At 41.0% G+C, this 27,500-nt stretch overlaps 3 protein-coding genes and 1 long non-coding RNA gene across 6 annotated transcripts in view; 3 read left to right on the forward strand and 1 right to left on the reverse strand.

Annotated features, from left to right (window-relative positions):
• ostn (osteocrin) overlaps positions 1 to 4,069 on the forward strand; it is an 8,391-nt gene extending 4,322 nt beyond the window's left edge. Inside the window, exons 3-5 of the mRNA XM_044354411.1 lie at positions 2,778 to 3,007; positions 3,101 to 3,250; positions 3,347 to 4,069. Of these exons, the coding sequence (XP_044210346.1) occupies positions 2,778 to 3,007; positions 3,101 to 3,188 (318 nt within the window). The 3' untranslated portion in view covers positions 3,189 to 3,250; positions 3,347 to 4,069. The remainder of the gene's footprint in view (positions 1 to 2,777; positions 3,008 to 3,100; positions 3,251 to 3,346) is intronic.
• Positions 4,070 to 6,395: 2,326 nt separating this feature from the next.
• LOC122984102 (protein IWS1 homolog) lies at positions 6,396 to 22,046 on the reverse strand. Of its 3 annotated transcripts, XM_044354414.1 has the most exons (17): positions 21,807 to 22,046; positions 20,266 to 20,348; positions 19,245 to 19,881; positions 18,480 to 18,545; positions 18,081 to 18,285; positions 16,193 to 16,250; positions 15,970 to 16,079; positions 15,702 to 15,852; positions 15,520 to 15,602; positions 14,173 to 14,302; positions 13,932 to 14,049; positions 12,958 to 13,069; positions 11,115 to 11,171; positions 10,324 to 10,380; positions 9,551 to 9,662; positions 8,568 to 8,721; positions 7,594 to 7,716 (listed from the first exon to the last, which is right to left on the reverse strand). In XM_044354414.1, exons 1-16 carry the CDS (start codon positions 21,847 to 21,849, stop codon positions 8,596 to 8,598), a joined length of 2,148 nt encoding a protein of 715 aa, XP_044210349.1. In that variant the 5' UTR covers positions 21,850 to 22,046; the 3' UTR covers positions 7,594 to 7,716; positions 8,568 to 8,595. The 3 variants fall into 3 exon arrangements, with proteins under 3 accessions (XP_044210348.1, XP_044210350.1, XP_044210349.1); XM_044354413.1 differs by lacking the exon at positions 8,568 to 8,721 and having other exon boundaries at positions 6,396 to 7,716; positions 21,807 to 22,043; XM_044354415.1 differs by lacking the exons at positions 8,568 to 8,721; positions 11,115 to 11,171 and having other exon boundaries at positions 6,396 to 7,716; positions 21,807 to 22,042.
• A 1,407-nt stretch (positions 22,047 to 23,453) lies between these two features.
• wdr74 (WD repeat domain 74) lies at positions 23,454 to 25,976 on the forward strand. Its single transcript, XM_044354416.1, has 2 exons — positions 23,454 to 24,173; positions 25,200 to 25,976. The coding sequence occupies exons 1-2, from the start codon at positions 23,568 to 23,570 to the stop codon at positions 25,740 to 25,742; spliced, it is 1,149 nt and encodes a 382-aa protein (XP_044210351.1). The 5' UTR covers positions 23,454 to 23,567; the 3' UTR covers positions 25,743 to 25,976.
• Positions 25,977 to 26,778: 802 nt separating this feature from the next.
• Positions 26,779 to 27,500, forward strand: part of LOC122984105 — a 23,691-nt gene continuing 22,969 nt past the window's right edge. Inside the window, exon 1 of the long non-coding RNA XR_006403834.1 lies at positions 26,779 to 26,900. This is a non-coding gene — a long non-coding RNA (uncharacterized LOC122984105). The remainder of the gene's footprint in view (positions 26,901 to 27,500) is intronic.

Raw genomic sequence — 27,500 nt, forward strand, 5'->3', positions numbered from 1 at the left:
ATTAAACACATGTAGAATCTAAAGCAACTCAACACAACAGATCTGCTGTAATATTCTACTTTCACGAAGCAACAAATAATTAGAAACCATTTTTAGAGTACATCATCACCGACTACGACCTCGATAACGAACATAAAGTAGAATTATCATAAAAGTAGAAATCATGGCAGAGCTGCAGGTGTTCCTAATAAAGTGCTCATGAGTGTAAAGTAAATCAAAGCAGCCATGGTGGAAAAGTGCAGCAATATAATTATAATTATTATCAGAGAGAATATAAAGTCATAGAAACTAATTCCAAAAATAATGTATGTTCTTCAAAAACCCTCCTGCAACAACAACCAAACACTGATGAAAAATGCTTTACAGACCTAAACAGAATGTAAAAGCAACACAAGTAAAAAGAAATATAAAAAGTGTTAAATTTGGAAATAAAAAGAAGCTAAAAAGACAGATAAAACAAGAGAATAGAAGTAACAGTGCAGTGTCTTATAACTAATAACTCATAACGTCCACCTGTGAAGACCTTCAGTTCAGACAGTTTACTGACTGCCAGATGTTTGAGGGAAAAATATAAGCAGCTTTGAACGAAAGTGTAAAAATTGAGAGTGAAAGATCTGCAGTAAGATGTTCTTGACTGAGGCTGTAATCCTCTATGATGCAGCAGAATAAATCCAGGATCAGACGGCGAAGAAGCAGATCAGGTTGCTTCCTGTCAAATCATCCCGAGGGCCAAAACAAACGTCGGGGCCCCTCCGAGGGGGCCGCTGAGCTGATATCAGCTGACGTGACGTCAGAGTGAAGCTCCGCGGTGCGAGCGGCTGCGGGGAGTCGGACCTGAAGGTGTTTTCTGTTTAGTCTGGATGATATCCGATCGTCTGACAGGAAGTCAGAGACGGCTTCGCTGTCGGGGGGCGGTGATGTAAGGGATGACTCGCCACACGGAGTCCTGACGTGTGAAAACACCAGGCGAGGTGGAGACGCGGAGCAGGGAGGCCCGTCAGCTGCTCACATCAATATTTTCCATACGGAGACTCCCTCATAGGAAATCAAACATAGAGCATGTTGGTTTTCAGACATGGTTATTAGCAGGGTGTGTGCTGTTAATGACCCTGACTATTTACTGTGTAGATCCCAGGATTACTGTGTGTCTCAGTGTTTAGACATATCCCGTCCTACTCTGCTGCCTCAAGCAAGAAAACTTCATATAACACAGACGTTACAGAGAGCTTCACAGGAGGCAGAAGAGACAATGATGACAGGAGAATAAAGTGTCAAAACAAAAAAGTTAGATAGAACTTAAAAAGCTTTTTAAAAGTTTGTCTTCTCTGAGACTTTGTTGGAGGATGTACAGCTCCATCATCTTTAGTTTTAAAGTCAAATGTGTCTTAAAAACAACAGTCAGGAGCCCAAATGAACAGTGAAACATGTTCATACTGACCATTAGAAGATCCCTTCATAATACACTTACAATGGAAGTGATGGGGAACAAAATCCACAGTCCTCCTCCTGTACAAAAATGTATTCAAAAGTTTATCTGAAGCTGATATGAAGCTTCAGCGTCCAAATGAGTCAAATCAAGTAAACACAGCACAAAAGTAAGGAAATTAGTGTTTGGTAGATTATTTCTTTGTTGTAACGATGCTTCTTGGCAATAAATCTTTAACTGTTGGAAAGCCTGTTTATTTACCTTTTAAATGGCGCCATGTTTGTAAGGAACATGTATTTGTGGGATGAGCAGCAGAGCTGAGTATGTGGGTTATGCCCATGAAAAATTTGCCAAATCTTCTCTGATTTGGGAAATAAACAGGCTTTCCAACAGTTTAAGATTTATTGCAGAGAAGCATTGTTACAACAAAGAAATAATCTACCAAACACAAATTTCCTTACTTTTTGTGTTATGTTTAGATATCTTTCAACGTTACAGTCTTTTTATTGCCAAAGTTCCTCTTTTTGTTACTATACTTCCACCTGCAGCTCAACAGGGAAACACTGTCCGAGGAAACACAAAGAGGGAATTTGATGCTAAAAAGACTGTAAATGTGTCAGATATCCACTTGATATGACTAACTCAGACTGCTGAAGCTGAATAGAAGCTTCACATAAACTTTTAAATGACTGTGTGGACACACTGTGCATTTTATCCTCCATCACTTCCATTGAAAACACATTTGAAGGATCTTTTAATATCCAGTATGAACAGGAGGAATGATTACAGACACCTGACTGCTGGTTTAACACACACTGCAATTACTGTGAACTCGTCCTTTAAGTCGTCTTTGAAGTTTTATTTTTGTTAAAAACCTGCAGAGTTCAGATAAAGATTTGCTGATGTAGATGAACAAGATGTTACAGTAGACACAGTGTGATGTAATGTAAGCATGGACGACCTTTTCTAAATGTTTAGTTGAAAAAACTGAACTGAACCGCTGATTTCACATGAAGCTCAAAGCTGAAGAGGATTAAAAAGATTAGACACAAGAAGAAATTTAAATTTGGTTTATTGTGCTTAACAAGAAGGGCCTGTAAAATTAATTTATGATTTATCACAGTTGCATTGTAGGAAGTTTCAACTACCAACCACCTAAAAGGTTAAATAAAACCTATAAATAACCTCTGAGATGCTGTTGACTATAAACAGTAGACGAAAAAACTTTATTTCACAGAATCGAAGGAGAAATAATTAAAACTGATGGCTTTAACATTAACCATCATCTTGTTGAGTTATCAACAACACACAGCGTATAGCCTTATTCCTCTCTGTCCTTGTTGTGTTCCAGGACGTAGACCGGCCCGTGTCCAGGTCTCTGCCGGCTCTTCGGCCCCGTCACGGAGCGGTGAAGGCGGGGGAGGAGCTAACGGCGAAGCTGCTCCGAGTGGACCACCTGGTGAGGATGGAGAACGACGTCATGGAGCCAAAGAGGAAGAGGAGTTTCCCCGGCAACAACGTGCCGCTGGACCGCCTGTCAGTCACCTCCATGGAAACCAAACCGGGGTCAAACAAGCAGAGGTAAAACTAAATATACTCATTATGCAGAGAGGCCCCTCATTATGGTGAGACCCTCACCAGAGGGTTGAATCTGTCTCCTTTTTGTGTTTACAGCAAAGCAGTCCAAACGTCACGACGACGAGTCAATCCGGCTCCGATCGACAGGATTGGAAAGAGTCGTCTACCAAATAGCAGAGGATAGGCCACGCCCCCCCCCTCCCCTCTGAGCCCGCCCCCCTCTCCACAGCGCCTCCCTCTGCACAGGTACGGCGCCGCAGGACACCTGAGTCTTGTTAAAACAGTGAAACGGCTCTTTAGGTGCTTTAAACGCCTCACTGAAGATGTTTTTCTTTCCTGCAGAGGAATCATCACAGATGCATGAAACACAGCCAATCACCAGCCACCAGTCACCTGCTGAGCCACGCCCACCACCTGCCAATCACCCCCTCCACCGCCACTGCCACCGCCACCACCCCCCACCACACACACAGTGTTGTATATTTAATGATGGTGCATTCAGGTGCTGCTCGGTCAACTTCTCACACGTTTCTGAAGTCAGGACCAAAACAAAACTTTATTTATTTTGTTTTCGTGACGCATGTTCTTTGATCAGATTACGACCAATCAGATGTCGTGTTTATGTCCACAGCAGCAGGAAGATTTAAACTCACATAGTTAAACAGGAAACCTGCTTTTAGATTCTACAAAATCCTCAACTGAACTCAGATGTTTTAAATCCAGATGAAACGATGTTTCCAGAGTATTTAACCTCCATATTGTGACGTATTTCTGAGTAAAACAGGAAGTTGATCTGAACGTGTCATAATGAATCTTCGCTCTGTGCCGCTAACAGTTGAAGATTGATTGACGGGTGGATGTTGTGATATTATTGGTTGAAACTGGTTGATTCAAGCCTACGTCAACATTTTACAGGAAGAAAACATGATTGAATTTTGATATAAGAATATAAAAATATTTTTGGCATATGTTGTTAAATAGGTGCACAATATGACCTGGATGTGATCTTAAAGGGTTAAAAAGGAAGTTATGTGTTTTACTTCAGACAGGATTAATAATATATTTAATGTTAAAACAGCAGCTTGTTAGAAGAGATTTTAAATTAAAACTTAGTAAATCTGAATCTGTATTTGAGAAATTAAAACTGGTTTGTATTTAAGCTTTAAATTAGAATATGATAAATAAATAAAAAAAAGAATCGTTTGGAGAACTGACCGAAGCGTCTGTAGCATCAAGCTGAAAGCTCAGACTTTCCAGCTGTCAGTAGCTCCTCTATTTATTTTGTATTATAGTGTAATATTGACTTTGAACTTTATTTGGTCACTTTTTCCCGTGTGAACATCCTCCAAACCTGTGTAGAGTTTGTATGAGGACACAGTTAAAATCTTATTGACTTTTCATCAGATGGTTCCTGATTTAAAACAGGCAAAGTTCATGTAAAGCTTAAACTCAGACAATTTATTTAATTTATTTTTTATTCCCATGTGGCCACATCAGTCTGAAAATGTTCAATCTGTGTTCATCAGATGTTTTGGATGTTTAATCTCAGAAAGTTCAATCAGAATTTCACAAGATAAAGTAAAAATGTGTTGTAGCACAACATGAAATCCTGTAAAACTGAACCGTAATGTGATAAATGTGAATCCAGAGTCAAAATACTTCAAATAATAATACGGAACAGTTTCTGTTTTTGGTCAAATTCAACACACGTTTCTCCTGTGATCACAGAGGTATTTCAGATTTTTACAGTATCACCTGAATGCAGCATCAACCCCCCCCCCTCCCCGACCCCCCACCCGACCCTGACTGGAGGCCTTCGCCGCCTCGACGCTGAATCTGAACATCTGACAAGACTTGACTTGAGTTTCTGTCTCGTAGTTGTTTTTATTAGTGAAGCAGGACGACGTTTTATATCACAAATATATGACGACACAGTTTAAAGGACCAGTGTGTCTTAAAACAACAGTCAGGAGCCCGAATGAACATTATGATGCTGTAATCATTCCTCCTGTTCATACTGACCATTAGATCCCTTCATAATGACCTCACAATGTAGATGAAGATAAAACATCATCAGTGAGTTTTAGAGGAATTGTTTGGCTAGCAGTTTCCCCCCGCTTCCAGTCTTTATGCTAAGCTACGCTAACCCTGACGTTCACTGACTGGAGCTCAGTCCTGTCACATCTGGGATCAACTTCCTGCCAGCAGCCTGTAAAAGCAGCTGAGTCGAGGTTCATAACGAGTGCTGAATCAGCACAATGTGAACCAGACTCGGTGGTCCAGAACACACCGGGTTCAGGTTCCGTTCAGTCCTGCTCCACTTGATTGTTGTCAAATGCTTCTCACTGCCTGAACTGTAGATGTGTTTATTAAAGAGTGAATGATCGCTGAGTCTCTTTTATTTTGAAAGTCAAACATGTTTTAAACCTCAGTTTAACTGCAGTTTCAGCTTTTTTCATTTAGATTTCTAATTCTACATTTTGCAGGTTTATAAAAATCCAATAATGATTCATCAGCTGCTTTTTAAACAGAAACAGATATTAGTTATTAGAGTTGGATGTTTTAGTCACAGGTTGAATCTTTGAGTGTTTTAGAAGGTGGAGAATATTTTAACTTAAATATGAGTTTAGAACAGTTCTGCTGTCAGAAACAGAAGCAGGTTTGTTTTGATGTTTTCTATATTTTATAAACAACAGCAGGAACATTAGAGCTCATGTTAACCTGCAGAATACCACAAAGAAAGATGCTAAATGAGTGTCTGAGTGCTGACAGACAGTCAGATCATCCATCCTTAATAAATAATAATAATGATAATAATAATAATCATCATCATCACCACCATCACCCCCCCTATACATTACTCAGGTGTTGAAAAAGGATTTGTTGGGCATTTAGAGCTTCAACTGGCTGATTAATCGGTTGATTGAAAGAAAATTGGAAACTATTTTGATCGATCAGTCTCAAACATTCAGAGCTTTTATTCATCTAACAGAACTCTGGATACTGGATATAATGACGTCGTCTTTTTCTTTTGTTTTAGACTTAATTTAATTAATCGAGGGGAAAAATTGACATTTATCAATAAAGAAACTGACGTTTCCTGTCATGACAAAGAGTTTATTAAAATAGTTTTTGATTAATTTTCATTTCAGCTCTAATATTGTCATAATCAATCAATCAAAGCAACAATGTAAAACTTTGAAGCTTTTCTTTTCTTTTTTTTTGGACATTTGAAGACGTCACCTCGGCTCTAAGATATAAGCTGAATTTTCCCCTATTTTGACTACTTATAGATAAAACGATGAATCAATGACAATAATGATTAATTACATCCTTAGACGACGTGACTGATAATCTGACAGTGAAATGAACTGAAGGACGACAGCAGACGTGAGTTTGTGTCGAGTCTTTATTAAGAAAAGTATCATCTGATCCAGAACAGTGCAGACAGACGGGCTGATTCACACAGTCCACAAACTGACCCTGAACCAGATCTGACATCATCATCATCATCATCATCATCATCATCATCATCATCGTCACACACACATTCATCCACACACACACACACACACACACACACACAGTCTGAGTGTAGCCGAGCAGATCTGAGCAGAATCACTGTGTCGTCTGTGTGAACTCAGTCCTGCAGACAGTTTTAACAACGTTGTTCCTGTACAGCCTCTACGGGAGCAGAGAGGGGACAAAATGGACTGAAGAGGAGGAAGAGGAGGAGGAGGAGGAGGAGGAGGAGGAGGAGGAGGAGGAGGTCTGGCCGGCCTATTAGCAAAATACAAACACCTTCACATTCAGAGACAAAGTGGGCACCAGGGAAGGTTTTGTTCTTGAGTCGGACTGAAGGAACTATTGAAACAGTATTTAAACACCAGAAAACCATCCTCGGATCAGCTGCGTCAAGTTCATCTCTAAACCAACCTCCTTAGTCCATTTCGTTTCCATGGCAACACTGTGATGTCACCATCACCTGCTCACTAATGATTGATGGAAGCTGCGTAAGCAACTCATTTAAAAATCAGCTGATTGTAACTCCTGCAGTCATCAAAGACTTTCAGGACATTTGGAAACATATTAACTTCTGCTGCGGTGGATCTTTGCAGCTGTTTGATTAGCTTCAGTTAGCAACAACAGCTAACAGTTCATCTCTGACATGATCTGAAGTTTATTGTAAAGCTTTAGGAGGTTTCGTGCTGCAACGTTAACCTGATCAACAGTCACGATTATGAGAATCATGAGGCTGAAAAAACACTTTAAGGCTTCAGTTTGAACTCTAGTTGGTTTAGAGATGAAGTTCTGTCAGCAGATGTTTATTCCAGGGATCCTTTCAGAGTGAAGCTGATTTATTTCTGCTCACAGATCAGATGACTTTCCTGTAATTTTTCAGACAGTTTGCAGCAGATTATTCACATTCTGACATAAAGTCAAAAGCTGTGTGACTTCAGCCTCGACTTCAGCGAGGAGGCGGAAGTGGAGACCTGGGGGGGAGAGCAGGGGAACAAACATTTAAAAAGAAGAAAAAAAAAAAAGTAAAGTGAATAAATCCTACGGAGGTTTTTTTTTTTTAAAAATCAGAGCGGCATCCGGTTGCCTTCCACGCTGATTTTGACAGCGTGACCCGTCTTCGTCAGGCGGCGGATGTCGGCGAATCTACGCATCTGTTTGTCGACGCGGGACAGACCTTTCTTCATCGGACCCTGCAGGAGCAAAAAAAACACAGGAAGTGAATTAAAAACATGCAGACTGACGGCGGCTTCAGGACGTCTGTACGGCTGCAGCGAGTCTGACCACTAACACTAGTTTTAAGATATTTTTTAACAAGCAGAAAGCAGTTAAAACTAACGCAGCAGGTTTTTAGTTTCATCTCTTCATCACACGTCACGTCTGCAGAGACATGCAGCGAGCGTTCACGTCCTCAGAGGCAGCACTGAGAAACGTTTCCTCACATGCAGCTTCTTCTGTAGAAACCTTGAAATAAAAGCTGGTTTTAAAAGATTAGTCGAGTCTAAAATAATAAAACAGCTTCAACTTAACATGTGAGTCATAATTATGACTAAGAAGCTTCATAAACACCTGAAAATCCAACAAACATGAACGTCTCACGTCGTCCAAACATTGATTATATTTAAATATGATGTCATATAGTCAGAGCTCAGTATATTAACCTTCACTCAAATATATTTATCATCTTCATCATCCCTCCATCATGACGTGAACTCTGCATAACTGTATTTAAATGAACCAGCAGCCGTCTCTGCTCTAATTCTGCTACAAAAACTAGAGAAACATGTTGGTTTTAAATATAAAGTTAATAATTTACAACTAATTACTGGCAGATAAAACAGCAGGAGGTTTGAATCAGTAGTTTCAGTCATGCAGGGAGCAGACGTCTCCTTCACTGTCAGAATACACATAATAAAGTTATTAAGATGCTGCAGTTGTTCCTGGTGTAGAGGTCAGAGGTCAGAGGTCAGATTTACAGTGAGCGCTGCGTGTTTGTCGACAGCACACACACGGCACGCCGTCACGCCATGCAGGAAGGACTTACTGCCCCCCCCGCAGGTGGGCGGCGGGAGCTACAGCGGCATCCTGTTTCCCTCTATGCTGATCTTGACGGCGCCCTGCGGCCGGTGTCTCTTCCTCTCCTCCGCGAAGCGACGCTTGTGCTTCTCCAGCAGGCTGATGCCTTTCTTATAGCCGCTCTACAGAGGACCAATCACAGCTCAGCGCCTCAACTCGCCTCGACTTTAACCTCACGACTGTTTCTCACTTTATTCTTCAGTATCATCGGAGCTGACGGAGGTTTTTTCTGTTTATATCATTTTAATAAAAGATGAACTAGGGTCATAATTTAACTCTTAATTAATGATCATTTTTCTTCAGAAGTTCCAGAAACTATTTCACCAACAAAACTCTGGTAGAATTATTGTAAAGAAAAAACTTATTATTGATTTTAAATTGGTGCTAAAATATATATTTAATAGTTTAACATCATGTTTATGTTCATAGAATTTCCTGCTAAGTTTAATAACATTATTAATTAAACTGAACAGATGATCTACATACAGATCAAACTAGATTTACTGAACGTTTGTTCTTTTTTATTTAATTATCAGATGTTTCAAACTAGTTTTAAAGGTTAAAGTATCAAAGAAATATTATTATTATTATTATTATTATTATTATTATTATTATTTAATATCTGGTGTTAAATACGTAGCAGCAGATCTGAATATTTTGATCATATTTAATGTTTTCACTGCTTGAACTCAATTCAAGGTTCAGTTGTTTAATGACTGTCAGGAAATGAATGAACTGCATGTATGAATATCTGGAATCAATCAATCAATCAATCAATCAATCAATCATATCTGTAAATCATTTAGAATTGTTAGCATAAACTGGTAAACTGGATGATTCTCAACCAAAAAACAGCTGTAAGAAGTTTTTTACATGATCAGATTAAAGTTTGTTTGTGTTTGTTGTGAAAGGCGGGAAAAGGTGATTTAACGACCTTTGACCTTCACTCACCCTGTTTGATTCCATCTCTACGTTCCACTTGGGTCGTACCACGTAGTCTTTGTTGGAGGGCATCGGCACTCGAGCTCTGGCACAGAAGCCGGGGTCACCGGGTCGCAGAGCTCTGCAGGAAACGACAACAACAACACTCCTGAGTAAACAACAACAACAACAACAACAACAACACACAAACCACACGTTGTAGAAACACACACATCTGTAGACGTGTTTAGTTTAAATACGCGGTTTAAATGACAAACGTGTTGTTGGTTTGTGTGTTTTTAGTTGAACAAAGATCATCAGTGGAGGAAGACGCTCCACTCAGTAACAGAACCGTAAAACCAGAGAGTTTCTGCATCAGAGTGAGACGTCTTCTCTCTAGAGGATCACGTCGCTTTCAGGAGTTTTATTCTCCAGTTAATAAAAAACAATATATAGACTCACACAACAGTAATCCTTTATAGAAATGTGTCGTCTTGTTTCTTAAATTAAATTATTAAATTAGTACAGAACCACTTTAACGGTCATCAGACGACCGTTTAATGTCTTAATCTTCTTTAATAAAAGTCTGAACAAGTCTGCTTGAATATTAAACCAAACTTCATTAATTTAATGAGTCTTTTCTATGAACTGTCAGGACGTGTGTGTATGTTTAATAATAAAACTCAGACTCTACTGAATATTAAAAGGATCATAAACGTCACATGACTGTAACGTCTTTACACACAGACGTGAAACCTTCCTTCATCCAAACTAACAGTCCTTCAGAGCTGAACGTTACTCACTTCTCCTCTCCAGTCAGCTGTTTCTCCAGGTCTCTCCGAGGCGTCTGACCTCCCGAACTGAAGACAGACAAAGAAACACTTTGGTTTAAACAGGATGAATCAACAATAACTGATGAGCAGGATAAACAGCAGCAGTCAGGTCTCCATGCTGTTATCATCATCATCATCATCATCATCATCACAGCAGTTAGTCAGTCAGATCTTTACCTGTGAGTGTGAACCTGCTTCCTGCTGTGCAGCAGCTGTTTTATGGGTTTATTGTGCTGATTAGTCAAACAGAACTCAGCTCTGTTCCTCTAGTATTAATATTAATATTTATCATGTTTACTGATGTTAAAAACAAAGTTATGGTTCTTAAAAAGATCCAGTTTGTATAAAAGGAGCGACGTTAAAAACAGTCTGATGTTCCTGCTTCTTCACATGTGATGTGAAAGTGACTTTTAGTTCTTATTTTACTTCCTGTAGCTGCAGATTTATCTGCTCACACATGCAGCATGATTCCCGTCTGTCGTTAGTTTCACACTGATCAGCTGATTCACAGCTGCTGAGACAACAGTAGCAAACAAACAGGATTTATAAATATTATAAATGTTTCCTGAGGGATGAAATGCACTCAGCTCTTCTGTTAGACCTTTAACCTTTAACCTCTGACTCCTCATATTAGCTCCAGTAACACCAGTAACCGTAGCAACGCCTCCATAGAGACTAAACATCTATCGGCTGCTGACAGAGACTTCCAGTCAGTCTACAGGCAGGTTTTGCAGTGCAACCATGCAATTTGATGACTGAACCTGATTGGTGGAGAGAAGACGTCGGGTTCCTCCGCCCTCTCCACCTTCTGAGGCTGACTGGGGGAGGAGGAAGAGGAGGAGGAGGAGGAGGAGGAGGAGGAAGAGGAGGAGAGGTGAAATGGATGGATGAAGAGGAATGAAAGAAGAAAATTGAGAAAAAAAAACAACAACAGGAGGAAAGAGAGGAAAGGCTGAGAGGAAGAGCACAACATTTGATGATGAGGAGGGAGAGAATGAGAACAATGACAGCAGTGATGAAGACAGAACATTTATATAAAAGGAGAAAGATTCTGGAGGTGAGAACAGCAGGCAGAGCTGAGAGACCTGGACTCAAACTAAACCTGCTTCAAACCTCTTTGAACACAAAAACGTGTAAAATAAACCTGAAGAAGACGTGAACTGATGACTGTCGGTGTGAATGAGTGAAAACAACAGTGATTCAGGTTTTGTGATATAATAACGTGAACGCAGCTTCTGGAGTGGATGTGAGTGTTTGTTGCTCATTAAACCAGCAGGAAGTTCAACCAGGAAACATAAAGACTCAGTTAGTTTAGTCCTGAACTGTTTCTTCAGCTGGTCGGAAACATGATTCTACGTTCTTCATATAACTGATTGTTCAGGACAAAAACACTTGACAAGTGCAATTTACAGACATTTCAGTGACATCAGTGATACGAACTGAAACACGTCTGAAGGGACGAGTCAGGCGGGATGGTCAGGTGACGCAGCAGCTGGTTTACTGGATATATTCAAGACTTAAAAACAAAGTGTTCACCAGGAGAGGATGACTTCATAAGCTTCCTCTCTCTCTTCTTCCACTTCTGTATTTTTGTTTGACTTCAGAGTTTTGGAGAAAAACGTTGATTTATTTGTTATTAAAGTTTTTTCTCTTTTTAGGTGGCGTGTTGTTAGCTAACCTGCATCCCGTTCTCTCTCTCTCTCTGATAGCAGCGGTACTTGCATCACATTAAGAGTTTCCATGGCAACAACAAAGAGGTTGACTCATGTTTCAGAACAGAGGCTCCAAAACTCTACTGATTATTGATTTCTGAATGAATAAATATGTGGTGTTATGTTTGGTCTGTACAGTTATAAACAGAAACACTGATAAACGCTGGTTTACATGTGACATGTTGCTTGTTTACTTTCTCCTACAGATCAATATGACGACTAGTTATTTACATGTTGTTCTCTCTGAACATCACACTACCAGTGTTGCCTCATGTGTTGATAGCAGATAATAGTAAACCTTTTCTCAGGTTTATGACCAGTTTTAAATGTTTAATGTATATATATCTATGTGTTTGTTGTATTTCTGTATTTTTAAACTGGTTTAAATGGTTTCATGATGATGATCAGGTGGTTTTTTGCTGATGTTCAGCAGCTCAACCTGCTGCTGTGTACAGAAGGTTCTATACTAATAAAACTCATTTCTTAATGTTTTGAGTCCATTTCTGGTGTTTTTGTTTAATTATTCAGCTCTAAACGAGTTAAAACAGTTCAAACTGAGGTTCTAACAGCTTGTCTGACGTGTTTTAGAGAAAATAAATTCCTGACAAGTGAAAACAAGACGTGAAAGTCTGTTTTTACAGTTACACTAATGTGGGATTTCTGCTTTAATGGAAGTATTTGATATTTCACTCTTACAAGAGAAAAGTCTTCAGAGATGATTATTATTATTATTATTTATTATTATTATTATTATTATTATTTATTGTTGGATCTCAGGGAAACGTTTACCGACATGAAAACTAAAGGAGATGATCCATCCTGTGGTGTGAGGATGAGGAGAGGGTGAAGGTGTTGTGTGATGTTGTGAGTTATTTGATTATTATTTTAGTACCTGAGTCGTCGTCTCTGAGGCATCTGCTGGTCCAGATCTCTCTGCTGTCGCTCTTCTCTCGTCATCCCTTTATAGTTGGACGTCAAACCAAAGATCGGCCGCGACCACTCGTCTAAACACACAAACAAACCAACACTCATCATCTAAACACACAAACAAACCAACACTCATCATCTAAACACACAAACAAACCAACACTCATCATCTAAACACACAAACAAACCAACACTCATCATCTAAACACACAAACAAACCAACACTCATCATCTAAACACACAAACAAACCAACACTCATCATCTAAACACATCAACACTCATAACATCGTTTAATTAATTAATGTGTTCTGGACAAACAGCAGAAAACTGATGGATGATTAACTGAAGAGAAAATGATCGATTCCTTTTAGAGCTGCAACAATTAGCTGATTAATTGATTAGTTGATCAACAGAAAACTAATCAGCAACTATTTTGATTATCAAATTATCATTTTTTAAGCAAAAATACCAAATATTTACTGGTTGCAGCCTCTAATATGTGAGGGTTTGATGTTTTTCTGTCACATGTGACTGTAAACTGAATTATTTTGGATGTTGGACTGTTGGTCAGATTAAATAAGACTTTTGAAGACGTCACAAGAAATTAAAAACAGGCATTTTCACTATTTTCTGACATTTTACAGACACAGAACTGACTAGTGTGGCTCTGTGTGGACTGAAGGCACCAGTACACCTCATCTGACCTGCTTGTTGGAACTTCTCTCTTTCCTTTTTCATTCTTATTAGTGTCCTTCACCAGATTATTTAACCTTCTTGTATGACGGCAACCTGCTGATTTATTACTGTAAACTTGTCGTCCTTGTAAAAGAAGCTTCCTGTTCTCCAGCGTGTTTAAATAAAGGTTATACAGGACACTGAGCCTGTCAGACTGATGAGTGTTGGTGTCTCTGCAGCAGTGTGAGGAGCGACGTCCTTACTGATGAGTTTGAGAGCGAGGTCTTTGTTGGATCGCGACTCTTTGGGATGTTTGTAGAGAAACATGACGGCTCGTCCGATCCCGCTGTGCTTCAGCGTCTCCTGACTGACGCTGGGCAGCTGCGGGGAGGAAACACAGGGAAACGCTCCACTCAGACGCCCGCAGCACTCTGTTTTTATTTAATGTTTAAATCAGGAGGTTGAACATGTGACCCGCAGGTTTCAGAGAGAATCTGTACTCACTTCCTGTAGGATCCTGAGAAGCTCCTCTCTGATTCTCAGAGCAGGCAGTGATTTGTCTGGAAGAGGACTGATCCACTCTTTGATGGCCGACATCACTCCGCTGTCGATGAACGTCTCCTTCAAGTCCTGTCTGAGGGACAAACAGCAACAAGAGGATATTATTCAGCTTGTTTTAATGAAGCATCAGTGTGTTAGATTAGCTCAGTCAGGACGCCTGTTAACGCCCCTGGAAAGGCAAATCCATGATTGGCTATTAATTATGTAATTTGGGATCTAATGTGCATATAGTAAACACCGAAAAGTATGAGAACAGCCTTTGACATAGTTTATGTAATTCTTTAGAAAGTTTCTCTCCCTTCCCTTGTTACTGGGTTACAGTTAGGCGGGGCTAAACTAGGGAATTTATTACGTAATAAATACCTGCTCAATCATATTTAGGAGAAAGATGATTGACGTGGCTATCTGGCCAAGCTGACTTCACAACACTTACTCTCATCTCCCACATGAGAAAACAATGCAGTGAACTTTTCTTTGCTTTTAGCTAGAATGAGAATTCAAATTAGCCTGATGTGGTTTGAAAGTTACTGTGTTAAGCTAACTAGCAGACTTGGCTACATCATCCAAATCTGCATTAATCACTGAGTGGATAAGTAGCTCAAAAGTGTAGCATAGTAATGCTAATGCTAACCGTTTCATGTAAGTGAATGAAAGATACTAAAACACTTAGCTTCGTAGTCTGGGAGGTATAGTTCAATAAAAACAGATATGTGTGGTCTACTCTAGTCTGCTAGTTAGCTGATTAGTCAAGATAACTAGTAAACCACTGGGGTAATTGATAATAAGCTCAAAAGTTTTGAATAGAAAAGCTAAAGCTAACCGTTTGATGTAAGTGAATGGAAGATGCTAAAACGATTAGCATCATACTCCGGGAGGTATAGTTAAAGAAAAACACAGATTTGGCTGGTTTAACCTGTTTTGCTAGTTAGTGGATTAGTCAAGCTTTCTAACCAAGTAGGGTCCATTTGATAGATTTGGTATTTTATTTTATATCAGCAAAACGTTTTAGTGAATGAATAGAAAATAAAACGGTACTTGAGCTGAAAGTGAGCTGTCAATCAAACGTGATCTGGACACGCCCACACAGTCCTGAGAAATGGTTTGAGCAGCCAGATGAGCTGTTTTTGAACTCAGTTTTCTAATAGTTATAAATGTTTATTTTCATTCAGATTTTCATGGATGCTTAATGAGACACTCAACTTTGATATCATATATGCATTTTTATGATTTCAGGTCACATTTCCAGAGGCTTTAACGAGCAGCATAATGATGATTCATAACAGATCTTACTTCTTCAGGTGCATGACGACTTGTGACAGCAGAGAGAGTTTCTTCAGCGCTGGTTTCTTCTGACTGTTCAGAGTTCGATCCTCCTGTTGAAACAGCAGCCAGTCAGGGAGTTTGTTTGTTTGTTTGTTTGTTTTTTAAAGGGTAAAGAAAAGCAGAAAGGTTTTATTTAAAAACAGACGGACCTCAGCGGCTTCGTTCATCTTGGTGATCATGGCGCTGACCACGTCGTCGGCGTCGCTGATGAACGTCCCGCCGTCACGGTGCCGCCTCCTCTTACTGTTCATGGCTTTCTTCCGAGCGAGCATGATGTCGAAGTCGGACATGAAGCTGGTGCTGAAAACACACAAACAAACACAAACACACACACACAAACACATTTAAGTCATTTCTCTACTTCAGAATCTGAATCGATCATAAAGATAAGACGTGTTCCTCCGCCGGGCTTCTTACTCTTGGCCGCTGCGGTCGACACCTTCGTCAGAGTCGGAGTCTTCCTCCACCTGCTGCTGCTTCTCCTTGGCCTCCTTCTTGTCTCCCTCCAGGTCCTCCTGGTTGAAACCCTGCAGGAGCAGCAGATGCTTTCATCAGCTCTGAGAACAAGTTTCTGTGTTTCCGTTTTTATCGTCGAACAAAAGTTTCTCTAAAAACGCAGAGAGATGAAGGTCGTACTCACCGTGAACTCCTCCCCCTCCTCATCTCCAGACTCTCCGAAGATGTCTGCGATCATCTTCCTGGAGGAAACAGAAAGGTCAAAGGTCACACCGGCAGATCTCAGATCAGATGGTTTGAATGTTTGTTTCTAGACGTCGTTATGAAGCAGAGCAGTGAGAGTCCATCAAACCTCATTTCAGCTCATTTTCTGATGTTATAATCAGCATTTTCACTATTTTATGAATAAATTTAATTCAGAATTATAATTTACTGTCTTGTTTTGTCAAAACAATATAAAAACAGATAATTCTCACATGTTGAGAAGCAGAAACAGCAAATATTTCACATGTTCCTGATATTAATGACTCGACTGATTATCAGATTTGTTGACAAACATCTCAAAACATATTTTTGTTGCAAATATCTTCTATGAATCACTTTGTAAGCTAGTTTTGAAATGTGCAAATATAAATAAAGCTTTGTCATGTTTGAATTAATTAATCAGCAGCTCTTATCACAGAGTTGTGACCTGAGAGGCTTTAGCCTGCTGATTGGCTAGAAAGGCTCTGACCTGACTGACTGCTTTAACCAGCTTTTGTTTTGTTTTGTTTTGTCTCTGAGATCATTATAAGTATCCTGCGTTGTATCTCTCTCCCGTCTGCCTCAGATTTCTCTTCGTCTGTCATGCTTGCAGCTGATGCCGGTGTGTCGGGGCTGTTCTCCTGCAGGAGGACATCAGCTGAAGGAAGCTCTCACACTGTTTGTTTACTCTACAACATTTTAAAGGTTTACTTCGGGTCAAGTGTTTTAAACCTATTAAGGTTTCCACAGATCATAATCCTCTTGAGTTTGTCTCAGAGACAGAATGTGCAACCACAACCAACATCTCCTGTGTTGATCCCTGACTGTTCAACACTAACACTGATTCAATTCAATTTATATAGCATCAAATCATAACAGAAGTGATCTCAGGACACTAATCACCATAACTAAGCACCTTGAAATGAGTCACAGAGAGACTTTGTCAGGTGCTGCGTAGTTCGACTGTCAGATGTAAGATGTTAGAACTTCTATGTTTGGCAAGAGGCAAAGTGCCTGCTGTGTTTGTGTTTTTCTCTCCAGGTGTCAACATGACGGGTTTCTACCTGTGCAGTCCAGACAAGCTGCTCATTGGTTCCTCGGACTTTGAACTGGCCTATCATCATTCGTCTCAGAGGACGACGGCTCGCTGTGGTGAAAATCAGCTCGTAGATCCTCGTCTACCTCACTACGGTAGGAAAGAAGCCTCGTTTGTGTTTTAACAACGTTTCACTTATGAGTTATTGATCCAGGAGGTTCGAATCTATCAGTATGTTTCCAGCTTTACTGAAGTCTGCAGGAGGATCTCTGACTCCACCAGCAGCCATGTTGACTCCAAGAGTAAAGCAGCTACACTGTGTCGTCTTTGAAATGTTGGTCTGAGCTGTTGTTGCACCGTTCATGTTAACTTGTTAACAGGAAGAGGTTTGTAGTGGGAGGTTGAGGACAACTGGTGAGTCTAGAGACACTGGGATTACTGGTTGGTGGTGCTGCCTCTGTGAGTCAGGTCTCTGGTTGGGTTTTTAAGGATTAATCAGGCTTTGTTTTGTTGATTTCTATTTGTTCGGCTCTTCGTCTCGTCTTCTTTCACATTTTAAGAACCTTTGTTTTGTTTGCAAATATCAAAACAAGCTGAAAATAAATGGGTTTCATTTTCACTTCTACTCTGACTATCTGGTTGTTTCTTCTGTTCCCTCGTTGTCAGAGGAGACGTAACGAGTTTAAAGACACTGAACATTCAGAGCAGAATCCAGTTCACCCAGTGTGCTTGTGTTTCTGGTTAAACTGGAAACCAGCTCCGGGTGTGTGTGTGTGAGGAGTCCAGTACTCACTCCTCCTCGTCTCCGGAGTCGCTGTCGCTGCCGAACAACGCCTTCTCGTCCTTATTCCCCGCGTTGACCTTCGACCTCTCGTCCTCGCTCTCGCTGTCGGAGCCCAGTTCTCTCAGTTTGGCTGCCAGACTCTTATCAGGTCCTCCCGACGCTCCGTCGCTGTCCGAGTTCTCATCGTCCGACACCGCCCGGCTCCTCTTCGCCGCTGACCGTCAACAACAACAACAACAACAACAACAACAACAACAAACAGATTATCAGCCAAAACAGAAAATAACAACTAAACAGACATTTTGTCAAATCAGGAGAAAGTTTAGTGACATAAAACGTTTCTTGTTAAAACTGAATCATTTAGTAATAAGTTTGTTGTTATGTTGAGAAACTGTATCAGTATCTCACCTGGTTTATCTGCCTTCTCTTCATCCTCATCCTCACTGTCTGACAGGATGGCCTTCTTCCTCTTCACTGCAAACACACACACACACACACACACACACACACACACACACTAGTTAAAGGAACATTTCATGACATGAAACCTGTTCTGAGGAAATGATTCGACAGAATGAAAACAGAAGCTGCAGCAGCAGTTTCACATCATTATTGGCCATAAATAATACCAGTATGACACTGGGATACCCCCCTCCTAGAACCCAGTTCTGAACTGGAACTGATTCTAAATTCTAAAGAGCCCGGCGTGTTTTTAAGGTTTAAGGTTATTGATCAGTACTTGAAGAAACCAGCGTGAGATTAGCAGAGAAGATAATGTGTCTGAACATCTGTTCAACAAGCTGAGACTTTTAGACAAGTCACATTTATAACAGTCTCCCAGTTACCCCAGTATGTTCCAGCTGTAGAGCTGCTAACTGTTCAGCTAACTGTTTGTAAAATGAGTCAAACTCTCTAATTATTATAATATTGTTAATATTATCTAAATTACTGAGATTTTTTATTTGTATTGAGGGAGATATGATTGAGTGACTTTGCTGTTGCAGATCTACAAACCTTCTATCGTTTCTATTATAAATAAATAAATAAAGATCAGATATTTCATGTTTGCACAGTAATTATTGATCAGAGAAGTATAATCAATACGCTGCTGGTCTGAGGTCAGCGGACTCGGCTTCTCATCCTCGTCGTCAGCTGCTCTCTGCTTCCTCTCACCTTCCTGCTGCTCTCCATCACTTCCTGCTGCAGCCTTCGTCCTCCGTCCCTCCTCCTCTTCCTCACTGTCAGACTGCATCACAGCCTTCCACTTCCCTCCTCCTCCTCCTCCCTCTTCGTCCCCCTGCTGTTTCTCAGCCTCCTCGTCCTCGTCAGAGTCTATCTGCGCCGCCTTGCGTCTGGCGGGCATCTCTGTGTCAGAGTCACTGTCGGCGTTGGAGCGGCGGCCGGCGGACGCGGCGGGTTTGGCGTCCTCGTTGTCTGAGTCGCTGTCGGCGGCGGCTGCTGCTTTGGGTCTGTCCTCCCCGTCCTCCATGTCTGAGCTGCTCCCCCTGCGTTTGACGGGGGACGCCGCCGCCTCCCCCTCCTCATTGTCTGAAGCGCCGTGTTTGACCGGCGACTCCTCCTCGTTGTCCGAAGCGCTCATCCCGCGTTTGACCGGAGAGTCGTCGTCGCTGTCGGCGGGCCTCGGGGGCTCCGCTTCGGAGTCGCTTCTGTCGTCGTCGTCACCGCGGCCCCTGGGGGCCTCTCCCTCCGAGTCGCTGTCGCCGCCTCGGCGGTCCTCGTTGTCGGAGCCGCTGGCTGCTCCGCTGGTCTCCATGGTGTGGCGTGCGTCCTCGTCATTGCTGCCCTCATCCTGTTGAGAAAACCAGAGGTGGGTCATTATGACACCCAGATGTCCTACGTTCTGATCAGCACATGAACGCAGCAGTTACCTCCTGCACACCTTCAGTCCACCTGCTCAGGTGAGTTCACTTTTCACAGATATGTTTTACCCTCTTTTCTGTCTTATTAATCATTTTGAGACTCATCTAACAGCTGGAGAACGAGAACCGCTGTCTTCAGTGACATCATCCAGATATATTTTACTGTGAGGGGCTTTAAAAGCAACATTTTGCAAAAGTAATAATGAATTCAAAGTTGGGTTCCTTGACTAAATTCTGCCATTTCTACCACAGAGTAACATTATAATCTGTGTCCACTAACAGTATGAGCTGTGATACTGAAATATATAACAGACCTCAGAGTGATTCCTGTCGCTCCTCATCTCCTCGCCGTCTGACGCCGGGTGCTCATCCATGACCGGAGTGCCGCCTCCATCATCTACAGAACACACAACCGATCAGAAACACACTTCAGCAGCACTTTTTAACTTTATCACGCAGGATTTGTTGCTGATGTCACACACAAACATCTGCTGAGAGTGAAGCAGTAGCAAGAAGTATTAAGTTACCATTTAAAGATTGACAGCTGGTTTCTGTAAAGGTTTAAACTTCAGCTGAGCCGGACTCGTCTGATTTGTTCTGACTCACCTGTGATGCTTTCAGGGAGAAACTCCATGTATAAATCATGCATTTTAAAAGGTTAATGAGTAAATAACACCAGATAGAAAACAGTTGAATCCTGTTAGATCTAATCTTTTGGTTCTCAGTTTACAGTGTTGTATCCTGGAGGCATGTTTTCATACTATTATGATATTCAATCATTCATTAAACACTTTGAAAGCAAAATATGACAGAAAACCAGAGCTGTGATGTTGCCTTAAACTAACAGGAGACACATTTAGTGTTTGTTATGAACCAACACTGCTGCTGCCCCCCCAAAAACCACACTTCTGTTTCAGTTATCATGCATCTGAGACCTTGAGGCTAGATGAAGATTTGACACAATGGATAATATAACAAGCTTTTAAAATACAACACATTGTTAAAGATGAAACCAGTGGTTTCCAACCTTTTTGTCTTTTGACGTCTTACAAAAAGCAGTGTGTAGTCGGGGTCACATTTCACATGTCTATGAGTTGTTAACAGCTCCACCAAATAGTGATTTTTCCCTCTAAACTTCTCACATGGTTTCATTTCAATAAATGAAACCATGTGCGAAAATGAAACCTCACATGGTTGGGAACCACTGGACTAAACTAGCTAACTGTATATAAAGTAGTGTAAACTAGCTCCACCTCCAGCAGCTACAACAGTAACATGCTGCTCTAACACTGATGCTTCACTATTAATAATCTAATGATGTCATATATAATAATATATCCGTCAGAGGGACCAAACCACTACTTTTACTGCAATACTTTAACTACATCAAGCTCATAATACTTATGTACTTTTACTGTGGTAGGACTTTTAATGCAGGACTTTTACTTGTGATGAAGTATTTTTACATTGTTGTAGTTTTCTTGCAGTAAAGTATCAGAATACTTCTTCCACCACTGCTTACTGACCCTATTTGCGCCTCGTATGAAATACAATCTGCATCATCGATATCGATTAACTCGTTTTAAAGTGAACTAGATCAGAGTTGTAACGCTGCCTGAAGCTAATATCTGACACATTTCCTGATATCAACCGACGCTGCTGATGGCCCCAAAAATCACACTACAGTTACATTTATCAGACAGAAGAGATGTTAAATGACCTTCTGTGAGTTATATTTATCAACTGAAACTTAATTCCGCGCTGCTGATGAAGAGTAAAGACGACAGTTAGCGTCAGGTACGAGCGTTAACGTTAGCTGGTTAAACAGGAAACAAAGCAGAACAACCGTTTTTACCGGAGTGGCTCGCGGACATGAAGTCGTCCTCTTCTCCGTCCATTTCTCAGACGAAGAAAGACTCGGATTCAGACCCGAAGGCGGGAGTAAACCGCTCTCTGTTCGCTGTAACTTTAATATCAAAGCGGGAGAAATAAACCCGCACAAAAGTAACGCTGCGATGTGGAAGCTAACAGCAACTGCTAGCTACTGTAGCCCCGAGATGACCCAAAATGGAGTAACTCCCGTCATATACGCATGCGCAAAGGTCCGGTCTCCTCCCGATGACGTAAGCGCAAGCTTTAACTGCGTCACTTTCTTCGCAAATGTTTTTCTAAAAGATCATCCACGTTTTCTCTTTTCCTTCATCATTTTATGTATTTTATAAGCTTTCTAAAAAGTGTATATGCACAATTAATTATTATAAATACATTTTTGAAAAAACTCCAATCTGCCTTTATTTTATGTCATTATATTTATTTGTTTATTATATTTTATGGGGTTTTTTTATCGTAATTGTCCTTTTTATTTTGTATTAGCCCCACATAAGCTTCATATCAACTTTTAAATGTTGACACGCTGTGGATTTGGGCCTCCATCACTTACATTGAAAGCACATTTGAAAGGGATCAATATTTATATAAAGAAAATAAATACATACGTAAATAATAAAAATCTTTATATACGGTCTATAGTCGAAGTTTGAATCTTTCATGTTTGAATTCAGAAAGTATTTTGAGTCTATCCAACTTATAAACAATAAGAAATGTGCACATACAGTTAATATGCTCTGAGATTTATTTTTTTTAAGAAATCTGATTTTTTTTTTTTGCCTACCTTTACTATTAATCTTTTTTCAATCTATTTATTATTATTACTTTGACCCTTTGTTCTATTACCGTGTTGACTGTATCAACAAACTGAAAGTGAAGTCATGTCCTTTATTATCTTTATTTCATTATGATGCCCAATTGTTCATTGTTATTGTATTATTGTCACACGTTTTATGACACTTTCTATAAATAAAGTGATGAGAAAAAAACATTTGAAGGGGATCTTTTAATAATTATAATTATAACAATAATACTTTTAATTTCTACTGCCCTTTTCATTCGCAGTGAATCTCAATGTTCTACAGTGTTAAAAACATAAACACACAACATAAAGAAAATAAGAGTTCAGATGAAAAAACCTTCCTGAAAGGTTTTAAGTCTGTTTTTAAAGAGTCACCGCTGCCCTCAGATGGTTGGGAAGGCTGTTCCATAAATAGCCAGTATGAACCATCCATGGTATGAACAGTGAACTCTGAATACATATTTTCAATAAAGTTTAATAAAAAAAAAAATCATCCAGCTTCCACAGGCAAACATTTCTCTCTCGGTTTCTCATCTTTAAACATATTTTTTTTCCACACACTTCCGTCATTTGGAACAACAGGAACATTCTTTTGGTTGTTGTTGTTTTTAAATTCTACATTTGTTTATTTGTTTGTGTCAGTCATCTGTGAAGCACTTTGAACTACACTGACTTGTAGAAAAGGGGCTCTACAAATAAAGTTTGATTGAATTATTGATTGATTGACTGATTGGTTGGTTGATTGATTGATGTTGTTTTGTAATATGTGATTTGTTTAATAAAGTCTGAAAGAAAAAAAAACCAAACAAACAGCAGTGACGTGTCAGTGACGTCTCTAATGTGCGACGCATTCTCCAGAGAAGCACGTGTGTAGAAGCGGCTGAGCTCTAGTTTTGTACCCAGTTTTGGTGCCTCAGTAGCGGGGTGATGGAGGACCGCAGCCGGCTGTGCTCCGTGTGGCTCGGGGCAGAGACCGGCATCCTGAAGGGGGTCAGTCTGTCCCGGAAACAGGCTTTTAACTTCTGCAACACGCGCCACCTGAGCCGCGAGCAGGAGGTGCGGGCGCTGTGCTGGGGGGACCCGGCGGAGAGCGAGCTGCTGGTCGGGTCCCGGGACGGAACCGTACGGACCTTCAGCACCGAGAAAGGCGTGTTCACCGAGGCCCGGCGCTGCGGGGACCCGGAGGAGGGTTGCTTCACCGGGCTGGCGACCTACGGAGCCACGCTTATCACCTGCGGGGACTGCGGGACGCTGCGGGTGTGGCGCGAGGACAGCAGCGAGCCCGTTACAGAGCTGCAAGCGGGGAAGAACGTGAGCAGGATGCGACAGAACCCGGTGCACCGGAACCAGGTCGCCACCGGAGGGAAGGAGACCGGACTGAAGATCTGGGACCTGGACAAACCCGAACAGCCCACGTTCACCGCAAAAAACCTGCGGGACGACTGGCTGGATCTACGGCAGCCGCAGTGGGTCAGAGACATGGCCTTCATCCCGGACTCACAGAAGGTGGTCACCTGCACCGGATACCACCAGGTGAGACAGTGACGGACTACATTTATTTGACAGCTTTAGTTACTTTTCAGATGAAGATTTGACACAATGGATAATATAACAAGCTTTTAAAATACAACACATTGTTAAAGATGAAACCAGTGGTTTCCAACCTTTTTGGCTTTTGACGTCTTACAAAAAGCAGTGTGTAGTCGGGGTCACATTTCACATGTCTATGAGTTGTTAACAGCTCCACCAAATAGTGATTTTTCCCTCTAAACTTCAGTGTAGAAATGCAACAACATCTCTTCACCTTCTTTACTTGAGACCAGAGATGTTCATCATCTCCTCCTTCATGTAAAAATACAGAATCTGTGAATCTGTAAATGTTGTTGTTTGTAAAGTTTTCCTTTTTACTATAAAGTTTACTCTCAGTGTTTGTTCACTGGATGCTTCAAGTTTCCACATCACACTTGTGTCAGTTTAATATTGGACCCTGATTGGCTCCTAACTAGTTGTGATGTCACTGATCCTGCAGGTACGTCCAGGTGTTAAAGGGAAACTTATCTGCAAATGAACAATGTTTAACTTCCCTCCATGTTGCCTGCACTCAGAGTTTGCTGCTCATTTGCCGGGAAAACATCTTCCAGGTGACACAAAACGCATCATCTGGCTCATTTTCTGCAGTGATGCCTTCAAGGACGGTGAAATGTGGGTCTTCCCAAAACACTCCCATCCCATGCTACGCTAGCGACAGGGAAATGCTGACACTATAATGTCATCCTACTAAATACTTTAAAACATGAGTATATCTGGAAGAAGACTCCAGTGATGAAGGTGATTACAGCTGTCAGTGTGAGTCCAGATGTTAGTTTGGACGTATCTGCTGGTAGGAGAGACTAACGAGCAGCGCTGAGAAGATTCAGGGAACGGATGCCGCTTTATAAACCAAACGACTAATCGATTAATCAAGAAAATAATTGTTAGTTGCAGCTCTGAATTGAAGGAACAAGATTAAAGGACTTGAAGTTAAACTTGCAGTTTTAACGTTTGTCTGTCTCCCGTCAGGTCCACGTGTACGACCCGTCCACCCCGCAGCGCCGTCCCGTCATGGAGGCTAAATTCGGCGAGTACCCGCTCACCGCTCTGTCCCTGCCCGCCAGCGGCAACACGGTGGTGGTGGGAAACACTCACGGTCAGATCGCCCTGCTGGACCTGAGGAAAGGTCTGGTGTGCGGCGCTCTGAAGGGGCTGGCGGGCGGCGTGCGGGCCCTGCAGTGCCACACCTCCCAGCCCGTGGTGGCGTCCTGCGGCCTGGACCGTTTCCTGTACATCCACAGCCTGGAGGACCGCAAAGTGCAGCACAAAGTCTACCTCAAGTCCCGCCTCAACTGCCTGCTGCTCGCCAGCCGAGACCTGGAGGACGGAGGGACGGCGGCGACGGATGCGGCGGCGGCGTCTGAGGAGGTGAAGGAGGAGGAAGACGAGGTGTGGGACACCATGGAGCAGGTGGAGGAGGCGGCGGAGGAGAAGCCCAAAAGAAAAACATCAGAGGAGGAAGAGGAGCCACAGAAGAAGAGCAAGAAGAAAAGGAAAAAGGGACAAGACTGAGGGGCGTTTGAGGTGTGATCAGAGCGTGGGACATTTGAGCACCGTCAGTGTTCATCAGACTGAAACATGAAAGATAAGAGCTTCATCTTGTCAGTGACGTACAGAACGAGGCCGAGGACTCATTCAGCTGCTGAGAATAAACTCACATGTTTGTCTACAAATGTATTTTGACAGATTTTCTATGTTGTCAGCAGCCTGTGAGCTTTATTAAAAGTACCTACAGTTGTCTTATAATTAATTCTACTTTTTGTTCTTTTTAAAACATAAATCAGATTCAAACTTTTGCTCGTCTGAATGTTTCAGTTCAGCAGAAATTAAAAGGTGAACAAAACAAAATGTTTCTACACAAGTTAAAGGACAAAATTCTGCTTCAGGTTGGATTTTTCTACCAAAAGTAAAAACGACTAAAGAACTGATTGTGTTTATGTTTCTCTTAAAGCTGCAGCCAGTTTCAGTTCAGTTCATGATACTGTGGAGATAAAAACAGCCTCCAAGTCATCGATGGATTCTGTTCAGTCGTGTCGAGCTGCAGCGATTAGTCGGTTAACAGAAAATTAACCTGCAACTGTTTTGATCATTGAATGACTGTTTTAGTCTCTTTTTTTTAAAGAAAAAAGCCAAATATTTGCTGATTGCAGCTTCTCAGATGTGATGAAAGTGAACTGAATATCTTTGGACTGTTGGTCAGATAGAAAAACAATCTGAAGACGTCGCCGTCGTCTCTGATAACGGACGTTTCTTTTACTACTTTCTGACATTTTATTGACAAAACAATCGAGCAGATTAATGAAATGATCGTTAGTTGCAGCTCTACAGTTTTCATGTGATGACTGAAGCTCAAACCTTAAAGAGCTGCAACTAACGATCCCTTCAATTATCAATTAATCTGTCGATTATTTTCTCCATTATTTGTCCAACATGACGTCCTCAAATGTCTTCTTTTGTCCACAACTCACAGATCTTCAGTTTACTGTCACAGAGACTAAAGAAACCAGAAAATATTCATATTTAAGAAGCTGGAATCAGAGAATTTGGACATTTTTTCCTAAAAAATGACTCAAAACGAGTCAGTGTTGCAGCTCTATTTAAATACACATCAATATGCAACTTTTAAATACTATATTGGTGGCAGATTCTTACTAATAATGTCATTTTTATGTTTTATGTGTATTTTCAGTCAGTTAAATACCAGAATGTTTCATTTTCAGTCTGAAACTGGAGATGTGAAGTAGAAAGTACTTTTATTCTGAAATATAGTGAAGTGAAAGTTTTAAGTAGCTTAAAATGGAAATACTGAAGTGTTTCAAAATTGTTCATGTAAATGTGAAACATAATGTTTTATAAAATTTACCACCTGTGCTTTCATTTCAATAAATGTTCAAATGATCCAATATTTCAGCAAAAATCAAAGATTAGAGAAAAAGTCCAAAAAACTGAAAACAGATTTGTGTATCAGAACTTTGTTTTTTCTTCTTTCCTCTCCCATTAATCATCTCACCACCCCTCAGATTTATCTGCTGACCCTTTGGAGGGGCCCCACCCCTAGGTTGGGAACCACTGGACTAAACTAGCTAACTGTATATAAAGTAGTGTAAACTAGCTCCACCTCCAGCAGCTACAACAGTAACATGCTGCTCTAACACTGATGCTTCACTATTAATAATCTAATGATGTCATATATAATAATATATCAGTCAGAGGGACCAAACCACTACTTTTACTGTAATACTTTAACTACATCAAGCTCATAATACTTAT

The sequence above is a fragment of the Thunnus albacares genome, chromosome 6, assembly GCF_914725855.1.
Source record: "Thunnus albacares chromosome 6, fThuAlb1.1, whole genome shotgun sequence".
Taxonomy (NCBI): Eukaryota; Metazoa; Chordata; class Actinopteri; order Scombriformes; family Scombridae; genus Thunnus; species Thunnus albacares.

Coding starts and splice junctions, on each gene's coding strand:
- LOC122984102 (XM_044354413.1), bottom strand. CDS start 21,849: ATGGACGGAGAAGAGGACGACTTCATGTCCGCGAGCCACTCCG. Junction 16,080..16,192: donor AGGAGGGGGAGGAGTTCACG/GTGAGTACGACC, acceptor CTGCTCCTGCAG/GGTTTCAACCAGGAGGACCT. Junction 11,172..12,957: donor CCTCAGAGACGACGACTCAG/GTACTAAAATAA, acceptor CTCCTCCCCCAG/TCAGCCTCAGAAGGTGGAGA.
- wdr74 (XM_044354416.1), top strand. CDS start 23,568: ATGGAGGACCGCAGCCGGCTGTGCTCCGTGTGGCTCGGGGCAGAGACC. Junction 24,174..25,199: donor CCTGCACCGGATACCACCAG/GTGAGACAGTGA, acceptor GTCTCCCGTCAG/GTCCACGTGTACGACCCGTC.